At 41.5% G+C, this 20,090-nt stretch overlaps 2 protein-coding genes across 2 annotated transcripts in view; one reads left to right on the forward strand and one right to left on the reverse strand.

The window, feature by feature from the left end:
* The window catches only part of PTPN14 (protein tyrosine phosphatase non-receptor type 14), a 461,328-nt gene that overhangs the window by 284,006 nt on the left and 157,232 nt on the right, over nucleotides 1-20,090 (forward strand). The gene's annotated exons all lie outside the window — the stretch shown is intronic.
* The window catches only part of PROX1 (prospero homeobox 1), a 73,836-nt gene continuing 67,554 nt past the window's right edge, over nucleotides 13,809-20,090 (reverse strand). Inside the window, exon 5 of the mRNA XM_083733303.1 lies at nucleotides 13,809-17,268. Coding sequence (XP_083589429.1) covers nucleotides 17,083-17,268 — 186 coding nt within the window. The 3' untranslated portion in view covers nucleotides 13,809-17,082. The remainder of the gene's footprint in view (nucleotides 17,269-20,090) is intronic.

The following is a 20,090-nucleotide window of genomic DNA, read 5'->3' on the forward strand; positions in this document are numbered from 1 at the left end:
CATTGTCCCAAGTCCAAGGATGTGAACTGGCAGGCAAGAGTGACCGTAGACAAAGCATCAGTGGCTCCTGCTTGAACAACCTCTGTTCATGTAGTTCTTCTGCCATGCCATGCTGTGAAATCAGTCCCCTTGCTATACATGCTTGTGATCATGTGGAAATTACTGGTTCGTAGCTCCACATGGGGTGGGGGAAAAGGTGTCCTGTCAGCCCTGGAAGGTGTCCTCTATATCTTGTGCATAGGATCTGGACTCTCCTTCATTAGAGGTTTTTAAGCAGAGGTTGGACGGCCATCTGTCATGGATGCTTTAGTTCAGGTTCCTGCATTGCAGGAATGACCCTCAGGGTCCCTTCCAACTCTACAGTTCTATGAATTCCCAGCTTTTTCCAGAGCAGGAGTTTCCCAACTTCCTAAACCTAGTGAGGCTTCCCAGGGTGGACACAGGTCACCTCAATTATGAAGAAGACAAATAAACAGGCAGACCATACACTTGTACCATTATAGAGCCATGAGCATTGAAGGGGAAACAGAGGAAGGTGTCCCAGCTTCGTGATCTGTATAAGAAACCCTCCTCCTGCATGAACACATGAAGCGGCCTTACTATTTATTTATTATTTCTTTGCTGCCTCTTCCTCCAAGGGGTTCAAGGTGGTGTACATGGTTCTCCCCCACACTCCTTATTTAATTCCCACAACCTATGAGGTAGGTTAGGCTGAGAGGCAGTGGCTGGTTACCCAATGAGCTTCATGGCTGGGTGTGGATTTGAACTCTGGTCTCGCACCTCCCAGTCCGATGCTCTTAATACCTACACCACACTGACTGTGCTGGTCCAGGGGGGAGATTACCGTGGGGCGAGGTCCAGGGCCTGATTTGAGGGTCGGCAGACAGTCCTCCACGGACGAAGCGGGGTCCACAGCGAGAAGCCGGGCAAGGACAGGAACTCTGGGGGAACAGGACTGGATGCTGGCCGAAACAGCTCTTCAACGACGTTGCTCCCACAACCTGGGACCGGGCCGACTGGCCTTTATCTTTTCTGAGGCCAGGAGCGGTCTCGGCCCCCAGGAGACCCGCCTCTCCTGGCCTTAAGGCGAGCACTCCTCCTGGGAGAAACCAGTTCCCTTCGCCTCTCTGCCCTGAGCCTCTGCAGTTCAGGAGAGGCTGAAGGGTTACTGGACCCAGGGGGAGTCTCACCTGCAGGCACTGAGTCCTCAACCACCTCCGGAGCCAGAGTGGATTCACCTGCTGCCTGCTCCTGAGGATCCGGCATAGGTGCAGGCGCTTCAGAATCAAGGCCCTGCCCCAGCTCAGCCGGCCCTGGAGGCGGGGACTCCTGTGCAGGCTGGGATTCCTCCGGTTCAGCCTCTGAATCGGATTCTCAGGCCATCACACTGACTCTTATACTGTGCCAGGCAATTGGACTATCAAAACTTAATACTGTCTGGTCCAGGGTAGTCAATGTAGCACCCTCAAGAAGTTGTGAGATCGCAAATGCCATCAGCCTCAGCCAGCGTGGCCCATGGCTGGGATTCAAAGTCCAGGAGCATCTGAAGGGCACCGGATTGGTCCACTCTGAGGCAATTGCTTCAGTCCCTGCCCCCATTTTTCCTGAGGCCAATCTCTTTTATTGGAGAGCAGTATACGAATGCCACAGGGCGACTGCTACCCGCTCCAAACCAGGCTGCAGCTTTCCTATGCTGCCGCATTGTCATCGTCAATGTGAGATCAAACTTCCAGCCCCATCAGCTTCTGTACATGAAACGAAGGGTGGTAGTGCCATCTTGTCCTTTGTTTCAGCGAAAAGCTTGGTCTAGCCTGACTGCCAGCAACTCCCCAGGGATTCAGACAAGGGTCTTGCCAGTCCTGCTTACTAACACCAGGTCCTTTTCACAAAACGCCTGCCTTTGGGACACGAAGGATAAAAGAATGTTATGTAAGACACACTTTTATTGGTTGTATCCACAACCAGTTTGTTTGCAACAAGCGTCCAAAGCAAAATATTAGGGCTTAAAAAAAAATATTTTCAGCTACTGGGATATTTTGCGTCATGGTGAAATTATTCTTTTTCTTTGCAAATTTGGAACATAGTTTGCAGGTGGAGGGCTCTCTGAATCATTCACCATAAGCATAAATCATCCTCTTGCGTGTCCTTGGGGAAAAATTGGAGCTAGTAATTCTCACAACATTTTTGCCATGAAGAATCAGTCACTAACAAGGTAGTTAGGGTGTTTTCAACTTTTTGAAAAACAGTTTTTTAGCCTTTTATGCTTTTATTGTATGGTTTTGTTTTGTTTTGTTTTGCTTTGTTTTTATTGTTGAACTGCTTGGATATATTTTTGTGATATAGCGGTATGTAAATATTTTTGCAAACAAACAAACAAACAAACAAACAAACAAACAAACAAACAAACAAACAGTGAGAGGGTTTTCTGCAAATTTTGATTTTGAGCTGATCTGCACAGATATTTTCAGATTTCCATTTGACTCCTTGATCATGATGAGAAGGGTTGTTGCTGTTGTTGTTTTACCAGTTTCACTAAGAATATGAACAATGTTTGCATTATTATATATGTAATATTACACATGTATACATTCCAAATTTCCTAAAGTAACCGCACATAACCAGATAGGTACAGCAGAGCATACAGTGGCATAAAAAAACTATGTATTAATACTATGCAATTTATGTATCATGTGTTAATACTATATAAAATTATATGTTTGCATATAATTTTGCATATAATTAGTCAGGCTTTTCGATGAACAACCTGACAATGCATGAGCGACCTGAACATAAGGGAGGGTGCAATACAAGATTAGGTTGCCATATGTCCTCTTTTTCCAGGACACGTCCTCTTTTTCTTGGGTAGAGTCGTCACAGCGATTCATAGTTAAAAATAGAAGTCACCAAATGCGCCCCCTTTTTTGCTCTTCAAAATATGGCAACCCTAACTGGCAAAGCTTTTATTTTGTGTAGTTGTTTTCTATTTAGAGGATTCCCCTCCCCCCAAAAGAAAAACAAATACTAACTTCAGAGGTAATTTCCCCCTCATTTCAACAGAATGAGAAGGAATTTCCTTATCATCCTGATAATCATCTGCCCTTCCAGGCTGACGCTATTTCCTTTTGTTGGAAAATCTGGGCATTTCAAGTCCCATCTAGCTTGGGCCTTAGAAGTGAGGGTAAAGCAGTGCCCATCCACGGCCATGTATGACAGCGAAAAGCTTTGCTTGCGTGATTCCCTCTCATCTCCCTCAAGATACTCTTTTGACATTGAAACCACCTAGCAGAAGCTGGGGGAGAAATAGGAGGAACCATTAATCTCTGTGATGAGCCATTATGACCTTCGGGCTCTTGTGATTGGGAGACTCTTTTTCTGTGTTGCTTGCTTCCTGGTCTATTTCCTCCTTGCTCTGCAGGGCACAACACACACTTTGTGTGCCATGGGTGCCAAATAATTAAAAATACATGTACATCATGTGATGTGTGGTAAGGGGAAAAAAAGTCCTTAGCTGCTCTGCAGGATGCTGTTAGCCACACGTAACGCAGAGTCAAACCATGGCTTAGAGGGAGTGAGCAAGCCTGTGGGCATCAGTGCAGAAATTATGACTGCTTTCCTCCCCCTGCCCATTCCTCCTGCTGCCTCGCTACTAAGGCTAAGCCATGGTTTGGCTTAGCACTGCATGCAAACCCAGACTTCTGATTTGTTTCTCCCACACGCGATGAACCAAGAAGAAACCATGGTTTGCTGGAAGCAAGGCAAACCACGATCCTGAGTTTGGACAACATGCTATGCAAAACCATGGCTTAGCTCTGGGTAACATGGTAGGAGGAGAACAGGGGAGGAACAACGCAACCACAATTTCACCACTGGGTAGTCTTGCTAAGCCATCGTGTGGCTGTGAACTGGAGTACTGAGGACCGAACTGCCCCAGGGAAAACAAACTCATCTTGGACATCTGTACAGGCTTCCAATCAAAGAAATAAAGTATAAGAGATGGCTTGCAGGAGTTAGTCTGGGTGAATGATGAGATCTTCACCAGGCACCCAAAAGGTCACAAAGATGGCACCAGGCAAACCTGTCTAGGTAGTTCCATAACTAATTGGTGCCAGTACTGAAAAGTCCCTCTCCTCCACGGTTACTTGCCTCACTTCATTTGGTCAGGATACACAGGGACTCCAATTAAGACCTCAAAGTTCAAGTTGTGGGAGAAAATGGTATTTCAGGCAACCTGGCTTTAAAAAACAAAACCAACATTTCAAATTAGGTTCAGAAATGGACAGGAACTGCTGAAGAACCTTTGAAGCCTACCTTCAGAAATAGGAAAACGTCTCTCCCAAGCATTGCTTAACCTATTCTGAGCCTTGCAGTCAACACCATTTGCAATTCTAAATAAATCTGAGAGTGAGAGAAGGAACCCAAATATCTCAGGACTGGTAGGTTTTTGGATTTGGAGGGGACAGGTCTCCCCTCTCTTCTTCCAGACGTTTATTCGATTTATGAAAGATTCCCTTTGGTTTTATATCGTGCTGGCACAAATTGCCGATGACTAGGGCTGTTTTGTACTAAAAGGTGTTAAACACTTGTAATAAATATTTTTCCTTATTTCCCCCAGGATCTGGCTCCATCTCTGGTTGGTGAAGCATAAAAAAGAGCTGTCATGCCCAGTTTTAATAGGCAATAGGATTTCAGGCCCCGAGAGTTGTTTCATAGTCTGGCAGTGGACATAATGAAACTGGCCAGTGTTGCCACAAGATTTTCCCCATCAAGTGCTCTCCCTTGTCGCCTCCCCCAGCTGCCTGTCTGGTGTGCCTATTACAAAGGAAAACAGGGCATTTGCATTGGACTGAGCAGCCGCTCTTTATTAAGGGCTCTCTCTTTCAGCGTAAATGTTTTCCGAGGACAAGCTTGCCTTTCCCGAAATTAATAGGCAGCGCAAATGGAGCTATCCTCGAGTAGCGTTTAACGGTTCGGAGCAAACCGTCTGGATACGTATCTGGGCTAAAGTCTAATCTGAAGTGTGCCATTTGACTAGGAGTGTCCCCACTTGGTCTCCTCCCCACAGCCCTTTCAGGCACTCATTCTGCGCATTGATGGCAACGCACGCAAGCTGTATAGCAGCCGCGCTGTCCAAATGGTAATCCGCACGGCAGATGGGAGATGGAAAATGCTTCGAGGAGTCTAAAGTGTTATGGAAAGTACTTAAGAGCCTTCCCAGCGTTTGAGATCTTCTGATGAGTTTAAACCTCCCCTCCAGCTTACGAGGAAGCTGGTTTCTGCTATGAGCAGGGCCTCCTCTGTTTCAGCCCCCACACTATAGAATTCTGTTCCAAGGGAAGTTCATGCCACCTCCTCCTCCCTGGTGTCTCCCCAGATAAAAAAGCTTACCCTGTTTAATATGGTTGCAAATCAAAAACCAAAGGTGATTTCTGCTTCCTGTGTTTTCTGGTTATTTGGGAGTGTTCTCTCTACCTTTTAGTGAAGTGTGCATTACATTTTGTTGCCTTTTAAATTTGAAGACTGTTGAGATCTATGAACAGTAGTATAAAAATATACAGTTGAACAGCTTAGTTCCAGAACGTTTTGTCTCCCCAACGTTGTAAACTCAGAAGTGACTGTTCCGGTTTACAAACTATTTTTGGAAGCCGAATGTCTGACGGGGCTTCCGCGGCTTCCGATTGGCTGCAGGTGCTTCCTGCAGCCAATCAGATGCCACACTTTGGTTTTCGAATGTTTTGGAAGTCAAACGGACTTCCGGAATGGATTCCATACGACTGTATTGCTTAACAAGCATGCCAACTCTATGGGGCTGAAGCCTGTGTTGCTTGAAAATAGAAACTGGCAAAACACACAAGAAGCTCTGTGTGTGATGATATCTCTCTTCGCTACACCCAGAAATAATACCCTTCCCCACATATACACTTTGGACTCTATACTGCATGAATCAGGAGTATGGGGAGATTTCAGGAATATATGCCCTATGATTGGGACTCTGAACATTTGCATAGCAATTGTTGTTCCCTTGTGTTGTGGTGCAATGTCTTGATATGCAAAATAAAAACAGTGTGGCTGAATCAGACCAAAGGCCTATTTAGAAAAGCATCCTGCTCTCACAGTGGCCAACCAGCAGCATCCCAGCAACTGTTATTGAGAGGGAGATTGCCTCTCATGCTGGACACATGCTGTGTGCTACACAGTCATAATGGCTGGTGGCTACTGATAGATAACTTTACCCTTTTAAATCCATCCATGGCTGTACCAGCTTCAGGTAGCAAATTCAATACAGTGGTACCTCAGGTTACAGACGCTTCAGGTTACAGACGCTTCAGGTTACAGACTCCACTAACCCAGAAATAGTACCTCAGGTTAAGAACTTTACTTCAGGATGAGAACAGAAATCGTGCTCCGGTGGTGCGGCAGCAGCAGGAGGCCCCATTAGCTAAAGTGGTACCTCAGGTTAAGAACAGTTTCAGGTTAAGAACGGACCTCCGGAACGAATTAAGTTCTTAACATGAGGTACCACTGTAGTTTAACTATGTGCTGCATGAAGAAGTATTTTAGTTTGTCTGTCTTGGATCTTCCAACGTCCGGCTTTATTCGATGGCACAACTACACAAACCAAAACACATCGAAAAATTAATTGTTCACAAATCCAAAACCGGTGGGACAACAGATTTGTATAAAGGTATTATGATATCGACTATTTTAATCTCTCAGGCAAGTGACTATTCTCTGAGACTGCAACCTGTGCCCTCAGCCCTAAATCTGCAATAGGGAGAATAGTAACACTGATCCACCATACGGGACAGTTCATAAGGATTATTGAGATAATGAATATGAAGTCAGTGTTGATGGGTAGTGACAGAGTTAGAATGAAGAAAGCCAGAGCCTCCTATCCTACAAGACAGGTTCACACAGTCCAGGAAAATAATAATAATAATAATAATAATAATAATAATAATAATAATAATTATTTATACCCCGCCCATCTGGCTGGGTTTCCCCAGCCACTCTGGATGGCTCCCAACCGAAACACAATAAATCATTAAACATTAAAAACTTCAGCTGTCTTTTAAAAGTAAGATAGTTGCAAACTTTCCCCTTCCCTATCCCCACTAACACTCCTGGCTTCTGAAGCTTCTCAACGACATGTTGGGGGACTTTTTTGATTCCCCAACAGAAAAAAAGAAAAAAGTGTGCTGTGTGTGTTCTGTAGAATACCTTGCTATCAGTGGTTCAGCCTTTGGCACACCAGAGGAGAGGCTTTTTTTTTAGAAAGAAATATAAACCATGGCAATGAGCTTGTAATTTATATTTTATTTTGCACAAGCTTGCATATATACTGCACATACATTCAGTTCAGAGAAGATGGAAGGCACACAAGGCAATTGAACTACTGTATCCTTTAAGTGGTACAAAGCAAAAAGGTAAAGGTCTGGAGAGTATACAAAAGCTTAAAACACACAAAATAAGATTCCCTCCCTCCCCACCCCAACCCCCCCAACCCCCAAAAACATTTTTTTTCCTGATTTCTTTTCAATTTAGTAGCTGCCAAGCTAGAATTGTAATTCCCTGCCCCCAAAAATCAATTGTCTACTGCACCTTTTTTCCCTCCATACAGACAGGGGAGTCTTCATGTTTTATCACATCATCAATTAATATTACAGTACATCCTTGGCAATACAAAATTGTACACCATCAAATAAATTAGGATAAATTAAACCAATAAATTATGCAAAGTCTTCAGAACAATAGACAACAACATCAACAAACAAACAAAAAGAAAATTCCACAGTTGAAATTGCCTCTAGCTAAAAAATAAATTTAAAAAAAATTCAAAAATTGACTTTATTAATTCAGTTATTGTACTAAGTTCAAATTAAAGGGTCTTTATTACAAAAAAAAGTTTAATAATGCTATTTACAACATATTGCTAAATAATATAAAGGCAGTGTTTTTGTCACTTTCCTAACTATATACATATGAGAAGTAGCTGGGACAAGAGAAGTTTATGCCTTAACCTTTGATTCTTCCAGATAAATAAATATATTTCTCTGAGTCTTTCGTCCAGATCTATATGGCCAAATATCTTCTCACTAAACGAATGTGTGTTTGTGTGTGCGTCAAAACCTACAGCAGCATACCTCAATTTGGTGCCCTCCAAGTGTAACTGGATTACAAATCCCATCATTCCTAGCCATTGGCGGGGCTGATGGGAACTGAAGTCCATCTGTACCTGAAGGACACCAGGCTGAAGAAAGTCTGACATACAGTGTTATACTGTTATTAATGCCTTGTGAAAGTCCAGGCCATACATACGCGGGCTAGAATTCAAGGTTCAGTCTCATCCAGATTTGACTGTATATATCTTGTACAATTTTTAATATTTCTGATGACAGCTGAGAACATAAACTGAGGGTCTCAGATGGCAAAAGGAAAACAAGAAAAATGCCTGAAATCACCACTTTTCCTACTTCGAAACAGACCTATTCCTAAGAAGACACAAAAGTTAAACACCAGCTTTTTTTTTTAATCCCAGCTGAAAATATGAGCATTTTCAATGGTTTTTTTTTTTGTTTTGTGTGTTTTTTTACAACCAACAGTTCCACAGAAAAACAAAAATTGCATTTCCTTCAACAGAACATTTAAGTGCAATACAGTAACTGCTTACTCATATAAATCAGTTACATTCTTGAAAGGGGAGCTTTTTGAAAACAATGCTTATCAAAAAATGTCAAAACACAGAAGAGATACCCAAAAGAAGTCTTTGCACTAGAACATCAATAATTACTATATAACACACATGACAAATAGAGGAGGATTTATTTTTTTTAATTTTTGATTCATTTTCATGTACAATGCTCATTTGAGGGGGTTTGCAAACCACTTCTTATATATATTTATATTTATTTATTTATATATATTTATATATATTTATATCTTTCTGTTCTGCTGGTGAAAGTCCTATATTTAAAGCCACAAAATCTTTTATTTCTTAGTTACTATTAACCTGGAGGGAGGGAACCCTTTGCCAATAAATTATTTTGTGCACATGGGAAGGGGGGGGGAATTCAGTAATTTTACAGAAACTGAATCACTCATGTCCTGGACACATGATGAGAGAGAGAGAGAGAGAGAGTGAGAGAGAGAGAGAGAGAGAGAGAGAGAGAGAGAGAGAGAGAGAGAGCTCTTTTAAAAAGTATTGAGCTGGGTTTTAAAGAATGCTTTCAACTATCTATACAGTTACTGCAGCGTTTCTTATAAATTTAACAGATGTTCTCAGAGTGTAGTTATTAAAATCATGTGCCTTTTATTTGAGAAAAGCCATCAAGCTGAATATATACATTGCTTTATAAAAGTTCCCCTCAGCTATAGATGTTCACCCACATACCTGGTACAGTAACAATGATTCTGCAAACTTAAAACACTTTAAATTAAATAATACTCAGAGGCACAAAAGCAAACCTCAGGATTATATGGGCGAACACTTCATTAAATAATTACTACATTCTAATATCTTTCACTTTTTAAAAACCATTTAATGTGAAGCGCTCCCATTACACAACCAGAGATACAGTAAGAATTAAATGTTTCATAGTTTCAAATAGAACATTCTTCTCACAAAACATAACAAATGTCTAAAATAGGTTCTTAATCTACATTGGAAAAAGGTAAGCTTTTCACTTCACATGCATATTGTGTGTGTATAAGCTTATATACATATATATATATCTATATATATATTATCGTATGTATATGTGGGTATATATGTATGTATATGTATACACATATATATATTACGTATGAAATATTGCTTCTATACTACTTTTTATTAGGCTAAGAAAACACAAGATCTGCACCACTATTACAAAAAAGTTGGCTTTCTACAAGATTTTGTTGTTTTTTTCCAAAATTGAATGCCGCCCAAAGGACTGAGAAAAAAATAATTTGCATTATCAAACTGTTCTAAAAATTCTCTTCTTCAAAAACTTAGTCTCCTGCTTTTTAAATTTTTTTTCTTTAAAAAGACACAAAATATGCATAGCTATCAACATCATGTCAAACAGCTGAAAAAACGGGGTGGGAGAGGGTGGGAGAAAAGAACCTAGCTTATTGCGGCTGTGAGGAAAGGGGCAGGAAAAGGTTCAAAAAGATGAAAATTGTTAAGCCACAGAAGGCACAAGAACAGTTGTACTTGTGAAGGGAAGGAAAAAGTGGTGATTTGAAGGATTTTTGTCGTGTTGTTGTTCCCTAATCCTTCTGCTGGTGAATGTAAGGTCTAGGCACTCACTATAACCTCACCTTTGTCTACACAGCTCGGGGAGGTGGAAGGGCCAGTGTTGGATCTCATCTATTTTTGAACTTCTTTCCCCATGTAAACCTTTCTTTACCACAACAAAAGCAGCCTGATGACCCAATCGGATGCACAGTTTTGCTCAGAAACGGCAGGGCAGCTGGTGTGTGTGTGTGTCTGCGTGTCTGGGTAAGAGAGGGGTGTGTGATTATTGCGGGCCCTGCTCCATGCCACGCCAGCGGTAGTTTGCTGACATCCCAGGCTCAGCAGCGCAGGGTCAGCAATACACATAGCTGTCAACTTTTCCCTTTTCTTGTGAGGAATCCTATTCGGAATAAGGGAATTTCCTTTAAAAAAAGGAAAAAGTTGACAGCTATGGCAATACGACACCAGCAACTGCTACCACTAGGCAAAGCTGCCGCAAAAGACACATTGTAATGGCAAAAGCATATCTGCACTACAAGCTCATGTCAGTTTTGCAGAGGTTGCGAAGGCAATGGCTCTCCTGCAACTGGGAACTGAATTCTCCCAGTTTTTATTGGTGGGATGCTGGTTGGTTGGTTGGGCATGGTTGGGCATAACCTAAGGTTACCAGATTTTTTTCAATGAACCCGGTGACACTTTTCAACTTCTTACTAAATAGATGGATTTTGTCAGGGGACTGATTTGTAAATCTGGGGACTGTCCCCGGGAAACGGGGACGTCTGGTAAGCTTAGCTGAGTTTGGGGTGAGCGATGGTCTTCACTCAGGTCTGCTCCCCAGGAATATATTCCAGCCAGTACTGCTATACCCTGTATATCTGGAGAAGGAGTAGCTCACCTACAAAACCATTATTTGGGGCATGGCAGAGGCAGCTGCCTCAACTGCATTCTTGCTTTCTTCATAATGGGATTATAATGGACAGCACAGTAGGGGGAAACCCCTTCTGCACAAAAGACTTCCATGGCAATGGACATCTGTAGGATCAGGGTCAGATTATATATATATATATATATATGCTTTCGTAGATTTTCACGGGTACAGGAATGCAGGTTTTGGTGTCCTCGGGTGTCTTCCCGTGTAAAAGTTGGGGTGTCTAGGCGACGTTTCGACGAGGTCTCACTCGTCATCTTCATTGAAGATGACGAGTGAGACCTCGTCGAAACGTCGCCTAGACACCCCAACTTTTACACGGGAAGACACCCGAGGACACCAAAACCTGCATATATATATATATATATATATATATATATATATGGAATACTAAAGAGCAATGATGATGAAGACTACTTGAAGTACAGCAAAGATTGATGCTTTCTATTTTATTTTATGTGCCTTGGAAGGCACAAAGGCAATATGGCTATATAATGCAATGAAGTCACCATAAATCTAGTTGAATTGTATATGTCAATGTATCAGATCAAGACTTGCCTGTTTTTCCTTCCTTAGCATTCTTGTGTGTCATTCACTAGTGATTTGATGTATGCTACATATAAATAAATAAATAAAATAATGCCCCAAGCTGTAGTGTTCAACCAAATTCAAATAATCACATTTTCAGTCAATAATAATTATAGTAGTGATAATCGCACAAAACCAGTAATGCTAACAATTAACAGCGAAAACAAAAACACGTATAAGGAAAATGTTTCTAGAAGTGCTTCTTATATATATTATATGTGAAGTATGGCTTTAGTATGGTAGTTGTGGGTTTTTTTATGTTTCTAAGTGGCTGAGTTCATACATAATGCAAAGGCAAAACATAGCTTAGCAAATGTGAACAATTGTGTCAATACTCAGATGTAAAGTGTGGCTGCTTCAATCCTGCACTACCCAAAAGTAAAACATGGTTTGGTTTAACATTATGTCTAAAGCTGAGTCTCCCTCCGTAAGCCAAGAACAAACCATGGCTACAGCTTGTGGTTTGTCTGGAGCAAGACAAACCATTAGCCTGAGTTCAGACATAACACAAAACTAAACCATGTCATAACATGACAGTAGCAGGACCAGGAGAGGCGTGAAGAGACTATGATTTTTCCTCACTTGCACGTTCACGCTTAGCCATGGTTTAGCTTAGGATTATATGTGAAACTGGCCAATGAAACAGCAGACTCTGTATGTAAACGATCGCTACAAAAATGGGTCCCCTCCCCAATTAATAAAGTTAAGTATATGCACAGCCTAATGGTAAATTGTTCTTGTGATAGCATAAGGGGGGGAAATAGCTCTTGAAGGCCTCCTCTACATTTCCAGAAAGCTTCAGCAGAAATGTTTCCTAAATCAGAAATGGAATAGTCCCAATACTCAATGAAGAAGAATATTGAGATGTTCTGAGCAGCGATGGCACAGCAGGGCAGAAAGCGCAGCAGTAAGTACTTCAAGCAAGAGGTACTTGCCAATGCAGAAATCTAGAGCTGCAGTCATTATTTGGGCATGGCAGTAGCTCTGCCTCCAATGTCACTAAGCACATCTAGGCCAGCGGTGCTTGGAACAGGAACAAACCTCCTGAACGTGGGGTTGCAGGAGATCGTCAGCAAAATCCGACATATACAAATGTCCTAATGGTCTGCCCATCGTGCACAAATTAAAAGAGTGGCAATTATGCTGTCAACTGTACGGATGCAAAAAGCAAAACTGTACTAAGTACTTTAGAGGAAGTCTGGAAGCAGCATGGCTTGCTTTGAGTGCAAAGCATACTACAACTAATTGGTGGTCCTTTATCCCATGGTATTGGCTAAATCACCTACACTGCATAGACACAAATCACATCTGAAAATAACAGTAGGGGCTGCAACCCACAGAGTGGCAAGTGAAAAAAGAAGCTTATGTACAATTAGGCGCAGTTCAGACATTCAATAGACCATAGTTTATGAAGATAGGAACAAGTGCCAAGCCAGAAAGCTCTGCCCTTGCTTCCTCACTTTGTGCACCTGCTTGGCACTTATATCCTGGGCTCTATAAACTATGGCTCATGTCCGAAACAGGGAACTGTGGTTTGATGTCAGGTTACTAGCCAGGTTCTTGAATGTGGATCAAACTGCAGTTTAAGATCCTGGTAATAAACTGGTATCACAGCTCCCAAGTTTGGATACGATTGGGAAGTAGTTTTTAAACAAACCAGGATTGAAATGCTAAGGATGACATGCAAGGGGAGAGCCATGTTCCTAGTTTAAAAAGCCATGGTTTACTGGGCCAGGGATGTTACATATGAAAAGACCCATTGGGCTTTGCTTGTAGTATATGTTGCCTGAATCTATTTGCTTGTATTATTGTGCAAAAGTCTTGCACCAAGAAAATGGGTAGTCAGCATGGATAAATTCTGTTATTGCATGTGGAAGAGGGTCGCTAGATTGTGGTCCTGGTGTCCTAGTTTGCTTGTTTTTAATCAGCAGGTTTTTAAGGCTTTCACTGACTACTACTTTCATCCATTTCTGTCTCTTCAAGCAGTATTTGTAAATGAAGCATCTTCGCAATGACTAGGTCAGCTTTTTCAAAATATATATAATGTTGCATGGGGTAAGCTTTCACTCTTCAAACTCAAAAGACAATTGTTTAATAAGAAAAAAAATGAAGTTCAAGAAATGGAGTAAAAGGTAGGGTCCTTTAAAAAAATTTAAATTGCTAAGCTATAAAAAAGATACCTTGGCTAACTGGTATGAAATCTGTATCAAATTGCCAGTAAGGGGTGGATAAGGAAAACTGCTAGCCCAGATAACAATAAATTCTTACTGCATCTGTACAAAAGACAACAGAGAAACGACAAATACATAGTGCCATAGAATATAAGAAAACATTACCAGACACTACACCTTTGCAAAAATGCCCAAAGTAAAAAGGAGACCACTGAAGAAAGCATTTAAAACTAACAGCGAGCTTTTAAGAAAAAAGCTGGTTATTGTATCAATTCACTGCAGTTGTATTCATTCAACTCCTATTACTAATTTTCCACTCTAAGGTAAACTTATTTTGGTCACCTTGTGGAGAAATTCCATCTGTGGCTGCTTTAAAATATGAATTCTGTTTCAGTAAATGTCAAAAATCAGGGCCAACTATATCCGCTAAGTGCTGCAGTGGTCTGAATCTAGGCCACGCTCTCCTGCTCCTCCCCAAAATCTGGCTTGTATAAACCTGAATACAGTCTACGATTGTGCTCTTATAGCTAGAGATACCTTGATTTAACAAATCCATATAGGGAGTGGCTAGATTTGGGGACGGCTTATATTCAGACCCATATTGTTTTATCCACTCGGCGCCAAAAACGGCCGCCATGTGTCTATCTCCTCACAGCAACAACATAAAGCAATTGGCTATTGTAGTATCTTCCTGCCCCATGCAGGTGGACAAGCATAGAACATTATGGGCTGCATATAGTGATGTATAGTAGATATTACAGAGGGGCATATGGTGGCCATTTCCATTGGGTGTTACAAGGAAGAATCATGTCTCGTTTGGCCTTGGTGAAATCATATTTGTCTGCAGCCGGGACTCGCATTGATGCATGTGGCTCTTCAACGCAAGATGGTGGTAAAAAGGGGAAAGTTCTCTTGATGAGAAGTGACAGGCAAGCACTGGTAAGCCCCATTCTGGTAAGCACTATGCTTTTTATTTTATTTTATGCCGCTTACTTTTGTTGTAGAAGAGAAGTGGTTTGATCAGGTTTACTTCCGTGTTAATGAATCACTTACGATTGAGGAAATAATAAAAGTGGCTAGCTTCTGCTTCCCTAGCCCCAAAGACAGGGAGGAAGTTTCTCCATGATTTATAGGCAACAAACCCAGAGGCACTGAAGCCTGTTCAACTCCAAGGAAGTGAGAAAACACCGTTAACCACTTAAGTTCCCGCTGGGTTCATTGAAAGTTGGAATAGCCCATTTTTGCTAGAGTTGTGTTCTCTCTGTGTATTGTGCTGTGTTTATTCCTTTAAACAAAAAAATGTCTTAAATGTCTCTGTGCCATTTTTCTCTGATCTGGTGCCCTCCACATGTCAGCTCCATCAACCCCAGCCAGAAAAATACAAGCTTTCTTGTACTTTGATCCGACGTATCTTTTTGTTTTGCTTTGCTTTACATTTTTCTTTTTTTGCTTCTTCAGCAATTAATTTTTAGAATAAAGCAAAGGTATGTTACAGTGTTTCTCAGATGAAAGGGTAATTTCAAACATTGCTTTTCAGGTAAAAATGTGAAATGTCAAATATATACACCACTCGAGTGTCTGGTTGGGACAGAGGAAAGTATTTTGATAAAGATGGCTCCCAGAATGTGGGGGGAAACCTGACCGTTCAGTGTGGTAAAGGGAAAGGACACCTTAATAAAGCGGATTAATCCTAACAACAACTATTCAGAAGTAAGTTCTAGGTTCCATGGCACATACCTCCCCGAGTATGTGTGCATAGGATTGTAACCTTAAAGGCACACCGATTCCCACAGGAGAGAGTTACCACAATATTTACTGGTGAAATAATGGGACTTAAAAATGCTCAGCTATGGCTGAGAGCAATGCAAGAGTTTGTTTTTTGCTCTACGGAGAGTGAAATACTACTGCTTTTATAAGCGGACCATATTATTACGACACTTAAAATCACTCCTAGAATGCTGTGTATAGCCTCTTCGATAATACCAAAACCCCTTGCCTTAATTTACTTTAAGTTTTGTGCAGTATTGCTTTGTTTGAAATGCAGTTGGGTGGTGGTGGTGGCAAGATTTAGGTGAACAGTGGTGGGAGCAAAGCCCAAAAGTGAGCAAAACTCTCGGCACTGGAATTTGGGGTTCTAACTCCATCTCCCTAATCTGTTTGGACCCGAACCTTGCTGGAATCTTGGTCCAATCCAAAATAGAACCTTTTCAGGCCTGCAGTGGGTTCACAGAAACTCTTCCTCTCCATTCCCTACCTTACTGAAGGGATGGACAAGATGGGGAAATCACTGCAGTAGAGAAGTTTTCTTCAATCTTGAGTCTTCAGATGTTGTTGGACTACAACTCCCATCTTCCCTAACCATTGGCTAATGGCTGTGGCTGATGAGAACTGTTGTCCAATGATGAATGTTGTCCCTTCCAATTCTATGTTTTTATGACCTTACGCTATCTGGGGACAGAAGGTTGAAGAACATTGCAGTAGGGTATATGGCAGAAGATGCACATGGCTGCAGCAGCATCTAGGGGCACTGGAAAACGGGGCAAAATGATTTGGGGGGCATATGTTGTTCTTGTAAGAGAAAAGCTTGAAGACTGGTGTGGATAGATACTGCCTTTGACGTTTAAGTAACTGAAAGGGTTGTTTATATGTCTTCTAAACTATAACACAAAAAATCTACCGCCTTCAATGAACAGTTGAGCGAAAATTTAGAAAGCTCTATGCTTGTAAATGCCTCTCTAGAATTGTGAGCTTCGTACAAACGAAGAAAACATCACTGTAGGATTGCGACATTTGTCTTTCTAAGACAAAATGCCACTTTGTAGCAAAATGTAATGCCCTAAACTTACTAAAACAGGCTTGCACACACTTCAAAACATTCTTCTCCCTGAAAAAGAAAAGTAACCCAAATGTTTCCCCTTCCAAATATTAAAAATCATGGGCAAAAGTAAAACAAAACTTGGAGTTAAAATAATTATCAACTTGTTACTTATCAAATAAAAATAATCATGGTGGATTCTTATTTGATTCCATATATATATATATATATATATATATATATATATATATATATGAAATTAATATAGACACACGTACACACACACGCACTCACATGCACAACATGGGCATCAAAAATGGGGTCTGCTAATTTTTTATACATTCATAAATAGTGGTTGAAATCTCTACTCATGGAGAAGCTCTTGGAGGCAGTTTGGGGATTTGAAAATCTCAGGAACTTCACTGTCCAGCTTACAGATGACCTTGTATATGGCCTTCTTCCAGGAAGGATCAACATCTTTGCCTGCGATAATGGCATTGAAAAACTCTCGTAATGTGATCTGAGCCACTTCCAGGAATCTCTCTGGAACCTGCTGATACAAGGAGACAATGGCATTAATAAAAGTTTTCAGTTTCAAGTCTCTGGGTCTTCAAAGGAAACTGAGCTAAGTTCTTGCTTTCAAAAGGGAGCTTACATAGCACCTGCATTTTCTAAATGCGGCAGACCTCTATTCTCTTAGGCAAGGCTGTTATATATAGTACAATAGTAATAACTTTTAAAACATGTGTTAGCTAGCTTTGCAAAGTTGAACCACAGAATGTAGGTATTAAAATATGAACATCTGGGTTTAGTGGGTGCTGGATTTATAAGATATAATTAGCAGAAGGCAATGGAAAGAGTAAAAAAAAAAATACAAAGAGCAATAATACACAGTTATTGAAGATCTGCAGGGGCTTTTTGCCCAAATATTGATGTGTTTCTTCCTGTTTTCTCTGAGAATTTAGCACGTGCTGAAAATAACGTTGCTTCTTAATTCCAGCAGACTCAATTAATATTTTATTATTATTTGTCCTGTGGAACGCCCTCCCATCAAATGGCAGAGAGATAAATAATTATACGACCTTCCATAGACGTCTGAAGGCAGCCCTGTATCGGGAGTCTTTTAATGTGTGATGTTCTGTTGTGTTCTGTGGTGATTGTTTCTTTATATATTATGTTGGAAGCTGCCCAGAATGGCTAGGGCAACAAAGATGTATGTATAAATATATTTTGTTATTGTTGTTCTAGTCCCAGCTAATTCTGAAAGCCCAGCAAAGAAATAAGGGTATCTAATAATGATGTTTAGCTGTTTTAAAAGGAGCACCTAGTCAAGCTCCCTTCCAATGGCCTGGTTGAGAAGTTGCTTTGTTTGTTGTGCTCCCATAACATTTTCTTGCACTCAGACATTATAGCCCTCATTCAACATGAGTGTTCAGATAAAAACGCACCCTTATGCTTTTGGTGTGTGTCTGTGTTGTGACCACGGACCCAGGTTCTTTCTGACCTATTCGGTTTCTAAATGACAACTCAGTCTATCTGACGTATTGGAAATCATTTTGCACACGGACAGGCAGCTTCCAGCATCTTCTGCAACTGTGGGTTGGAGAAAAGTGCCCTTGTCATGAAGGCAACTTCCTCTAAATCATCTCCTTTTCATTCATTTGTTTTGCAAGTTGAACCTATGCAGCCAAGAGGCTGTAGCGCTGTCGAGTTGCATGGACAAGAAACTCTTACGGTATTGTTTAATGCAGATTCAAGCCCACTTTGCCATGCCCATCGCATGCGAGTGGCCACTTACAATGCAACTCTTGTCAGCAAAGCTTCTGAAGACCTGGGACTGCACATACCAGCAGTGGGAGTGGCCAAAGGCACACAGCTTCCCTCCCTCCGCCCCTCCTCTGATGATAGTCTGTGCAAAAGAGCTGAGGAAGGGGATTACAGTGGTACCTCGGGTTAAGAACTTTGCTTCAGGATGAGAACAGAAATCGGGCAGCAACAGCGGGAGGCCCCATTAGCTAAAGTGGTGCTTCAGGTTAAGAACAGTTTCAGGTTAAGAACGGACCTCCTGAACGAATTAAGTGCTTAACCTGAGGTACCACTGTACTGTCCCTCTCTGCTCAGCAGATGATACATCTGGGAGGGGACAATTTGCATCCTCATTAGGGTGCTTAAACCTCTCTGTGTCCACCCTAGATCAGGGTCTAATCTAGATTTATTTCCTTTAATCAAAATTGGTGAGATCTTGCGTGGTTGATGGGGGCATAAACAATTGCCAGGCCGGTGTGTCATCTGGTCAGTGAGCGAGATGGATAGTTTTGACCTGATTAAGCCAAACTTTTATGTTCAGCTCAAGCATTTCTCTCAAACAACTCAAACAACTTTCCTGAAGACGTGGACCACTGACTATCTGTATTTTCAGATCCAGCTAACAAAACCCTTTGCTCCCAGCTGCTCTTAAAGGAGTTCATCCACCTTCTTCACACTTTATACAGAAGACCTTAAACGTCTCCTCCTGTAACAAAGCGCCGAAAGCTTTCTCGCCCGTTGTAGCAGATGACACAGCAGTGATCTAGGAGCCAGGTTTTGCCATGAGGCAGACATGTGATCAGCTGCTGCTGAAGTCAGTGGGAGTCGCTTGCATGCGCTAGAGGGTGGAATTTGGACCCAAACACTGAGTGTCATTTGCAAATGGCATATTGACTCATAATACTGAAGGCGTGATATGCAAAGAGAGACGGGGGGGGGGGGGCATTCAATATTCAGGATTGAAAAAAATGTCTGTCTTTTCTAGGGAAAAATAGTTCGACAACACACCGCTGTGTTTGACTCTTTAGTCATATAAACACTAAATATGCTAACTATCTGATGCTGGTGTTTGTAGGGGTCTACAATCAGAGGCTGTATAGTTCTAGGAATCCTTCCCTTGAAAATGACAGCTCTTGTTATTGTCCAAATCTGATTATGGAGGGCTGGGAGTTTGGGGAGGGTGGGAGGTATTTGCCAAATGTTATGGAAAGATAACAAATATTTGATAAATAAAGTCAAATATTTTTCTGTAGGTTTGGTTAAGTATTCAAAAACAACAGACATTTTCCCCTTCAGAGTTGTGCTACAGATTAGAAAAGAGAACTTAAGTGCCCTCATAAAAAAAGAAATGGAGTCAAGGGTGGCATAAAAAGGCAAGGGAACTTACTATGGCAGGGATGAAGAAGCTGTGGTCTCCAAATGTGGATGAACTACAACTCCCATGACCCCTAACTACTGGCCATTCTAGCTGCGGCTGGTGGGAGTTGGAGTCGAACATATGGAGGTCACAGATTCCCCATCCCAGTTCCAGGAAGCTGCCTAATACCCTGCTGGATCATTGGTCTA

The sequence above is a fragment of the Podarcis gaigeae genome (assembly GCF_964106915.1).
Source record: "Podarcis gaigeae genome assembly, chromosome: 3".
Classification (NCBI taxonomy): domain Eukaryota; kingdom Metazoa; phylum Chordata; class Lepidosauria; order Squamata; family Lacertidae; genus Podarcis; species Podarcis gaigeae.